This window comes from Bison bison, unplaced genomic scaffold, assembly GCF_000754665.1.
Source record: "Bison bison bison isolate TAMUID 2011002044 unplaced genomic scaffold, Bison_UMD1.0 scf7180017864518, whole genome shotgun sequence".
In the NCBI taxonomy this organism is placed as follows: Eukaryota; Metazoa; Chordata; class Mammalia; order Artiodactyla; family Bovidae; genus Bison; species Bison bison.
In genome coordinates, this window is record NW_011495071.1 from 3,224,075 (window position 1) to 3,233,932 (window position 9,858).

Genomic DNA, 9,858 nt, shown 5'->3' on the forward strand with positions numbered 1-9,858 from the left:
CTGCTGCTGCTAAGTCGCTTCAGTCATGTCCGACTCTGTGCGACCCCATAGACAGAAGCCCACCAGGCTCCCCCGTCCCTGGGATTCTCCAGGCAAGAACACTGGACTGGGTTGCCATTTCCTTCTCCAATGCATGAAAGGGAAAAGTGAAAGTGAAGTCGCTCAGTCGTGTCCGACTCTTAGCGACCCCATGGACTTCAGCCCACCAGGCTCCTCCATCCATGGGATTTTCCAGGCAAGAGCGCTGGAGTGGGGTGCCATTGCCTTCTCCGGGTGTTACCTAGGCTTATGATTATCATCTCACAGTATATACAAATATTGAATCATTATGTTGTATGCTTGAAACTAATGATACATATCAATTATACCTCAATTTAAAGAATCATCCCTGCCCTAAAGCTTTAAGTCAATGAGGGCTGTGCTACCTCAGAAAAATCTCCCAGAAGGATGTAACCTGGACTCATCACCCTGCTTGCTGTGTTCTCTGGGGTTCCTTCAGCACTGCCTTGCCTCCCTTCAGTGGATAGGGAGAGAATCCCCAATCTTCCAGCCCATTGGCCACTTTTGCCCACAACCTTCCTTGAAGGATAAAGCCATTGGCTTCAATGGGTAGGCAGGGGGAGCCATGATGTCCCCTGGCTCACCTACAGTGTCTTCCTCTTGTGCAGAGTCCCCCGTCTGTCAAGAGGACCAGGCCCCATCAGGGACCCTGAAGGAAGTCTGGTCCCAGCTTCGATCCATCAGCAGCTACTTCCAAACCCAGGACCAGGTGGACCGACAGGAGCTTGGGTGGCTGGCCCTCCTGGAACGCTTTGACCGCCTGCTCTTCCAAAGCTACCTCATTGTGCTGGGGCTCTATGCCGTCACCCTATGCTCCCTCTGGGTGTCGTGGAGTGGCTAGGAAGACCCAGGGTTGCTAGTGTCCATCCATGGGCTCTCCTGGCACTTGGGGAAGGCTGAACATTTTTTAAGGAGATATTGGAAGGAGAGGAATGGTGAGTTAAAAAGCTCTCCAGCCCGTTTCTTCTTTTCACTTACCCCAGAACACACATCATCTAATGTGCTATTGAATGACCCAGGAATAATACGCTCATGATGAAAATGCATAAACAGTGTGAGGTATCCGGGGAAAAGTAAGCCTGCCTTCTTTCCCAGTTCACTCCCCAGAAGGGACCACCATTAGCAGCCTCTTTCAGAACGTTTCTAAGCACATACAAACATATGTGTATGTTTAAACTGGTTTTTAAAAGGTGTTAAGAATGCACTCCTTCTCCCAGCCCTGTCGTGGTTACTTATTCAGTTAGTCATTCAGCGAAACTTGTATTGAGTGGCCGTGAAGCCCCAGGCATTATGTTAGGCATACCAGAGAATACAGAATAAGTCAATCTCAGGTTATTCTTCACTTGACTTGCTTCCTGAAGAACCTTGTTCCAACCAGAACACAAAGTTCTGTATCCCGGAGCCATGTCTGTCTCCTGGAGCTCTGGTTCCCACCAGCCCAGGTGAGTCCATCTCCCCTGTGCGTTCCTATTGAAGGGATCCAGACCTAGCACATCTCATAAACACACACCACGCGTGAGGCGCTGAGCTGCGGGGGGGGGAAGCTTAATGCATGGCCCTTGGGAGTTTCCAGGAGTTTATAATCCACTGTCCGTGCATTAGTCTGCTCTAACTGTCATAGCAAAATACCACAGACCCGTGGGGGCTTAAACAGATGGATTTTCTCACACTTCAGGAGGCTAGAAGTCTAAGGTTGAGGTGTTGACAGGGTTAGTGTCTTCTGAGACCTCTTCCTGGGCTTGCAGATGGCTGCCTTCTCCCTGGGTTCTCATATGGTCTTTCTTCTGTGTGTGCACATATGTGTCCAACCTTCCTCTTCTTCTAAGGACACTAGTCATATTGGAGTGGCCCACCCTAATGAACTCATTTAATCCTAACTACTTCTTTAAAAGCCCCTTTTTTCTATATGCATTTCCATTTGTGAGGTGCTGGGAATTAGGACTTCAACACAAGGATCTGAGTGAGACACAGTTCAGCCCATAACCCTCACTTGACTGTGGAGACTTGCCAGGTCCGTAATCCAGAGGGTATTCTGGCAGGCTAGAGACCCAAGCAAGAATTGCAGTTGGAGTCCCAGGCTGGTCTTCTAGCAGGATTCTCTCTGCTTCTGGGGAGGTTGCTCTTTCTCTATAAGGTTTTCAAGTGACTGGATGAAGCCCACCCACACTCAGAAGGTTAATCTGTTTTACTCCAAGTCTACTGGTTTAAGACTTTAAACATCTAAGAAACACCTTCAAAGAAACATCAAGAATAATCTTTGAACAAATATCTGTGGCCCAGCTAAGATGACACTTGAAATTAGCCATCAGAGTCTCGATGGCCCCTTAGCTTCCCATCTGTGCCCACAGCCACTTGTCTAGATAGAAGAGCCCTGATCACCTTGCACTTGGGTAAGTAACCAACTTCTGGTTCAGTCTCCTCAGTAGTCAGTTCCGGATTGGTGAACCGATCTTATGCCATTTCCTATGACCTCATAACCTGAAGACTAAGATTAGAACTGAAGCCTTCCACAGTGTTTGACTTTCTTCATTTCTCATTGCTTTCTTTTTTTTTTTTTTAATAATTTTTATTATTTTTTGGCCACATCACATGGCATGTGGGGTCTTTGTTCCCGAGCTAGGGATCAAACACAGACCCACTGCAGTGGATGCATGGAGTCTTAATCACTGGACAGCCAGTCCCTCTTGTTGTTTTCTATTAGAGTCTTCAATCTAGCCAAGCCAGCCTGCCTGTCAGCCTCCTCAGGAGAGGCTTTGCTGCCACCTAAGCCTGTACTTCTAGTCTTCTGTTTCATCCATCTGTATGTCCCTGTGTGAAGACGCTGCTCAAACTCCAGCCTCCTTCTCCCACCCTTCCCACCTGATTGCCCTATGACTGTGTCCGCTCTTCTCCAACTTTGTTGTTGCTAAGTCACTTCAGTCGTGTCCGACTCTGTGCGACCCCAGAGACGGCTGCCCACCAGGTTTCCCCGTCCCTGGGATCCTCCAGGCAAGAACACTGGAGTGGGTTGCCATTTCCTTCTCCAATGCATGAAAGTGAAAAGTGAAAGTGAAGTCGCTCAGTCGTGTCCGACGTTCGCGACCCCATGGACTGCAGCCCACCAGGCTCCTCCACCCCTGGGATTTTCCAGGCAAGAGTACTGGAGTGGGGGTGCCATTGCCTTCTCCGTCTCTAACTTTAGACGTACCTAATCTCATTCTCCTCTCCTTAGATATTTCATGGCCTTGTGTGTGTGTGTGTGTGCACAGATGCATCACTTGTCAGATCAATCACACACTCCTAGAACAGAAATCTTGTTTTCTGTTTCTAACTCATTCCCATCTTGGCCCAGGTCCATACAGAATTTTTTTTTTCACGGTAATTCTGCTGTAACTATTGCAGAGATATGCATTCTAGCTCACCGCTGATGGTGGACAGATTTCTAGCATGTTTCCACAAGTCTGAAGGACTGAGTCTGCCAAGGGTCAGACACCCAGGCCCTCAGCATCCCTCACTCAGAACAGCCACTAGGAGCTGGTGGGTAGAACACAGAGGACTGAGAGACAGGCGTCACTCCCAACACTGCTCACAGAGGACTGCTGTTTGCTTGGAACTTTTTCCAGCACTGAAATTGCCTTTAAAAAAAAATCTGCACCCCCATCCCCCCGAAGAAAGAGAATTTAAATTCAAACAGCCTTTACCTGCCTCCTCCCTCTCTCATTACCTCCCAGTTAGTGCTCAACGCCAATTGTCCATGAAATTCCACTGCTGCTGTTAATGAAATGAGGAGCAGAAGAAGTTTGTGAACAGGAAGTGTCCATGCAAACCTCCACCTGTTTCTCTCCTTGCTTCCTACTTCCTGTTCTGGCCTCCTCTGCCTTTACCTTCTCTGTTAGCCTCTAAATTGATCCTTAAATCTCTCTTCACTTCCTCGGTTATTAGAGGAGGCAAAGGCTTGCAGTAAGTCCCCACCACAGGGTTTCCATCCTTTCCATATGTCTTGGAGAAAGCACCTGACTTTGCTCCTGGCTCCATCACTACCTAGCCAGGGGGACTTGAGACTGATCTCTCAGAGCTTCACCCTACCCTGTTTGACATCAGGACTGTGTATATTTATTCTGCCCATATCACAGAATTTTGAGGATGAGAATGAAGCAATGTACTCAAGCACACTTTGAAAGATAAGTCATATATTATGAAATAAAAAGCCTGCCTGCTATCAGCAGATGGATTCCAATCTTCAATCTTCGGCGTGAGGTTCTCTTCTAACTGTCTCTATCAGAATACAGTTATAGACTGGATTCCACAGAAGTGTCCTTGTTCCAGAATCCAAAGGCCAAGGGCTGAAGCCACTATATGCCTCCTTGTTGGCAATTCGGGTTGGTGGGGGGGACGCTGCCCAAGGGACTTCCCATTTCATTTCCCATGCAGTTCGCCTTGGCTTCCCCTGCCCAGGGTATAGCTCCCAGGTTCTCAAGGTCAGCCTCTAGGAAGCAGCCCTTCAGGAGTGAAGCCTGGATGCTAAGCATGGCCCCAGTGTGTGGATCTCCTCTGTCCAGTTGCCAAGCGGCCCTGATCGCAACATGGCAGCCGGGGACGCATTCTAAGCCCTCAGTCAGGTCAGCATCCTGAAGCAAAGCCATCATCAGCAAATGGCACTAGAGCCCCCCTCCCGGAAGAGGGCCCCTCTGCAGTGGGAGGAAGACAGGGCGCCAGCAGCCCTTACTTACAAAGCATTGTTAGCTCAGCCTCTCCAAGTGTTTATCAATTTCATGATTCCTGTTTCACAGAGGAAGGAAACTGAGGAACAGAGCAAAAATGGGGTTTTCCCAGCTGTGATTGCTCCTACCATCTGCTGTTTCCCAGAATCTCAAGTCTTTTCAGCACTCACCAAGAAATCACAGCTCCAGCTCTTGGAGACGTCACTGATATCTAGAATAAAGAGTTGGTGGAGCACAGCCCCTGGCTAGGCAGGCAGCCCTCCGTTTGTCATTCTATCTCAGGAGAACTTCCAAGGGCTTCTGCTATGATCTCCCATAGCTTCCACAGGGGTCTCACTTTCCTCCCAGGACATCCCCACCTCTCCCCCCAGTTGTCCTACAGGAGAGGAGCCCTGTAGTTAAGGATGCTGAGCCCTTGGCCTCTTATATCTCCATGACTCAGCCAGTCTCCCAGGGGCCAGCTTGAAGCTGGATGGTTTAGGTCCTCAAGTGAACCATAGAGCAGCCCTGTGAGCCACCAGCACAAAGCTGCCCCCGAAGGCATCAGCCCTCCCCTGGGTATAGCCCTAAGGGCTCCCAGGCCCTCTCACTTCTCAGGGATCTAATTATACATCTAAAGGCAAGGTTAGTAGAAAGGGGCAGGGTTTAAATTTTTACCCTAGTCTGTGGTTCTGAGGTTCCAAAAAACTTCAGGTCTTCGGGTTTAAGGTAAAGAGCTTCTCTGCCAACTCCCAGGTGGTGAGTGGTCACCCCAGGGCAGAGACTGAACTTACTGTGTCCCCTCCAAGAAGGCAATGCCTCTCTCCCTGCCACAGGGCCCATCCCAGGCTTCTCCCTGTCCCGTTTCCCGGCTCACACGCCATCTCAGCAGCTGGAAGCTCTCAGTCCTGAGTTATTCACCTGCAAGACAGTAAGCGCTTCACAATTAGCTGAGCACCAGCATGGAGGCTTTTATGAGCTGCCACGCCCCCAGCGCACTCCGGTGTGCGGAATTGAAATGACCCACACCGGTGATTAGATTAGGGGCTGAAGCAGCCCAGCATGCCACTCCAGCCCCTCCCCATCCTATCAGGGTTGGAGAGGGGTGATGTAGTTAAGTTCGTGCTTCATTTAGCAGAGACCGTAAAGTGGGGATTGCAGCGCGGCTTCTGCTGGCTGGGAAGCAACTGCTGGGCAGTGGGTGGGCTGGGTGGCAGGCAACAGAATCCAGAGCCAGGGTGGGGGAGCCCCTTATTCACCCCTTACCCTGCCTTCTACTTCTCCCCAAGCCTAGCACCAGGCTCCCAAGACCTGGGGCCCACTTGAGCCTTGTTGGATTTTCAGTCCTAATTGGCGCTGCGAGGGACAGACCTCAGGTAGATGACCAGCCCGTGATCAGAGTCCACTCTCGTCACCCTGCTCATCCTCTTTGGAGAGCTCCAGGCCAAGAACCAGGGATTGAGGGCTGTGGGCCGTTCTTTTTACCCCCCACCCTGGTCAATCTTGGCTTCCCTGCTCTTCCCCGTATGCGCATCCCTGTCTATCTCTGTCCTAACTGCCTCCTCCTGGTGTTGACACCACGGGCTTTGGGGCAGAAACGCTCATTTGTCCCACTCTAGACAGTGACTCAGAACTGACATAGCTTTGGTCTCAGTGCAAACCTGAGGCTTAGGCAGAGGCTGCCTGGAGGGCTGTCTTGAGACCGATTTTTGGGCCACAGGCCAGCTCTGCGGGAAAGAATCACAGCTGTACTGTGATCAATTAGTGATGTCTGCCACAGGCAAGAAAAGAGGCAGAGAACAAGCAGAGCTGATTCTGCCATGTGCCAGTCACTATGGTGAGTGTTCAGTGGGTATTATTCTAGGACCCCTAGCACATCAGTCCTGGGAGAGCAGGGGGGTTATTGTGTTCACTGCTGTATTTTCAGTGCCTGATACATTGGAAACACTCAATCACTGTCAAGATGTGTTGTGTGAACCCCACTGGGTTCAAATTCCAGCTCCATCACTTATTAGCTGTGCGATTTTGGGCAGGTCGTGAAAGCTCTGAGCCTCAGTTTTCTCTTCTATACAGTGTGATGAATATTACACCTAGATTATAGAGTTATTATGAGAATTAGTTACTACATTAAGATGCTTAGAAAAATGTCTGACACAAGCTAAGGCCATGATTAAATGATGGTTTTTATCCTTAGTATCCATATCACTGTTTTACAAGTAATTAATATCACTGATTTCGGTGCCAGACACTTCTCTAAGTGCTCTCTCTCTGTAATCTCTTTAGATAGATAATATAAACATTAATAAACAGGAACCTCAATTAAAATAGGGAAGTCAGAAGAGGGAGTTCTCACACCCAAGATGATAGCAGTGTCCAACAGGAAGAAGAAAAAACATTCTCTTCTGGCCTGGCAAGAGCTCAACCAATGAAAAGCCACTCCGCTTAGACTTCTCAATTCCCGAAGTGGACGCTTAGTTTACTATAGCCCCTGCAGCTTCCTTTCCTTTCTACAAAAGAGTTCTTTTCTCCTTGCTGCAGGAGATTTGCACTCGCCATGGTTGCAGACCCCAGATTGCAATTCTTTGCTGACCTGAATAAACCCATCACTGCTGAAGAAGTAACTATCTATTTAAGGTCAACAATAGGTAGATAATACTGTGCTTATTACAAAGATTATACATATATATGAGATATCATGGTATATACAGTTGTCCCATGGTATCTGAAGAGGATTGGCTTCAGGACCCCTCCCTCAGGGATACCAAAATCTGTAAATACTCAAGATTCTTATAGTTAGCCCTCCATATCTGCAGGTTCCACACCCACAGAGACAGAAAGCTGACTGCATAATCCTCATAAGAACTCTAGGATTATCATCCCCATTTCAGTGAAAGAAACAGGCACAGAGGGGTTAAGTAGGTTGCCTAAAATCACCAAGCTAGCAAGTGAAAGAAAAAAGTGAAAAGTGAAAGTGTTAGTCACTCAGCCATGTCCAACTCTTTGTTACTCCATGGATTATGGTCCACCAGGCTCCTCTATCCATGGAATTCTCTAGGTGAGAATACTGGCATGCGTAGCCTTTCCCTTCTCCAGGGAATCGTCCCAACCCAGGGATAGAACCCAGCTCTCCTGCACTGCAGGCTGATTCTCTACTGTCTGAACCACCAGGGCAGCAAGTAACAAAGCTAGCGTTCAAATCTAAGTTGGGTTCAGACTCTTGGGATCTTTGCTAAAAACAGGCACACTGGCTCCAGAGCTTACATCCTTGACCATTAGTTTTTAAAAGAAGCTTAAACTTGCCAACATTATATATAATTAGAGGAGAGACCCAGCATTAGAAGATCCCTCATGGGGTTTATGACTCTGGGTAAGTTACTGAATTATCTCAAAACATCAGTTTTTTTGTCATCTGCAAATTCTGAGAAATAACTCTTTTGCTGAGGTGCTGTAAGGACTGAGATAGGGTTTGTGAAGTGCTGAGTTCAGTGCTGTGCATTAGAGGCATTGAGAATGATAGCAATTAATAAATATTATCACCATCTTTCCACAGGGTTGTTAGGTGAGCCCAGAGATCATATACATAAAAAAGCTGTGTAAACTCTAAAGACTTCTACTCAAAACGTGGTACCTGGATCAGCAGCAGCAGGGGCCTGGGGAAACTAGCTAGAAATACAAAATCTTTGGCTCTAAACTGGAATCTGAATTCTAACCAGATCCCAGACCATTCACTCGCACTTGACAGTTGGAGAAGCCTGGGTCTAAAGAACGATGAAGGCAAAGCCGGCCAGTCTGCGTTTTGTGAAGGAGACGCACAGGAGTCCTGGGAGCTGGGGCTTCTCGGGCTGTACAGTGTCACGTGCAGCCCGTTTTTGCTACCAGGACAGCTGGGCCCCGGGGCACCTGCCAATCATCGCGCTCCACTCAGTAATCTGCCCTCCCCACAATCAGAGCAGTGCAGCTGGGTGGCTGAATTATAGGCTGTGGGCAGATGGCGGAGATGGCTCTGTGTGTGCCGTCCAAAGAGAGAGGGGAGTGAAGCCCCTGCCACTGTCCTCCTTCCCCTGACAGCAGACATCCTCGTTTTTGGAGAACCAGTCTGCCAGCACCAGCCATCGGGCGCCCCCCTTTTCCTCCAGAGCACACTTGTGCTGGAGCAAACTCAGTGCAGCAAACTCCTGAGCCCTCCCGCTAGCCAGGTCATGGTCACGTGTCTCCATGCACCTCCATCGTGTGAATCCCTTCCCTCATGGGAGGGGCTTCCTCTAAAGGACTGGCCTTCTTACGAAGGTAGCAAAGTTGTTCGCCCACATCCTCGCCACTCCCCAGAATCTGGTGCATCAGAACATCCGGTGGCGGCACACCTGAGACGCGAGCGTGGGTGCTGGCTTGTAGAGCAAGCCTGCACCGAGCATGCGCACTGGGAGTTCGGGATGAGGGTGCTAATCTGCGCTCCAGTTTCCCCGGAAGGCCGCCCGCCAAGCTGCAGTGGGACAAGCGCTTTGCTGCCACCCCTGATCAAAGCTCTGGGTATTGGGGTTGGGGAGCGGAAGAACCCCAGGTGAGAGGGTACACCGTGCCACCATCGCCCCCTCACTGCCTGCCTTCCAGAGGTGCCAGTGCTGGGAGGAGGCACTTAAGTGGAGGCGACGCTCTGTCTCCCCACCCGTGTCTGCGCCACCATGTCTCTGGCCCAGTCCCGGGAGAGATGAGAGCTCTCTTGCCTCCCAGACTTTCTCTGCTTTCAAACATCCATTCGGTTTTATGGGGTACTGCTTCTGGGGCTGCAGGAGATGGCTCTGGGACTGCGATCCAGGCCTTCAGGGCGCCCAACAGCCTGCTGATCCTTTTGATCATTTGGCCTGTCTCCCCTACCCCCTTCTGCCCTGTTGTCTATTGGCTGCCTCTCCCTGCTCTCTGAACTTGGAGAACTGAAGGTCACTGAGCAGAGCTCCGGCTTTTAGCCCTTTTAGCTCTGTAGGTCTGGGGTCACCTGTGCCACTTCTTTTGAACAGTAGAGGGTATGTATGTGTGTGTGTGTGTGTTTGAGGGGGAGGTCACTCAAATTGTGGATGGTGACTGCAGCCATGAAATTAAAAGATGCTCCTTGGAAGAAAAGCTG

The 9,858-nt window shown here is 49.6% G+C and overlaps 1 protein-coding gene across 1 annotated transcript in view; it reads left to right on the forward strand.

Annotated features, from left to right (window-relative positions):
* The window catches only part of HTR3B (5-hydroxytryptamine (serotonin) receptor 3B, ionotropic), a 41,676-nt gene extending 40,775 nt beyond the window's left edge, over positions 1-901 (forward strand). The window contains exon 9 of the mRNA XM_010830639.1: positions 669-901. Coding sequence (XP_010828941.1) covers positions 669-901 — 233 coding nt within the window. The remainder of the gene's footprint in view (positions 1-668) is intronic.
* The last annotated feature ends 8,957 nt before the right edge of the window (positions 902-9,858 follow it).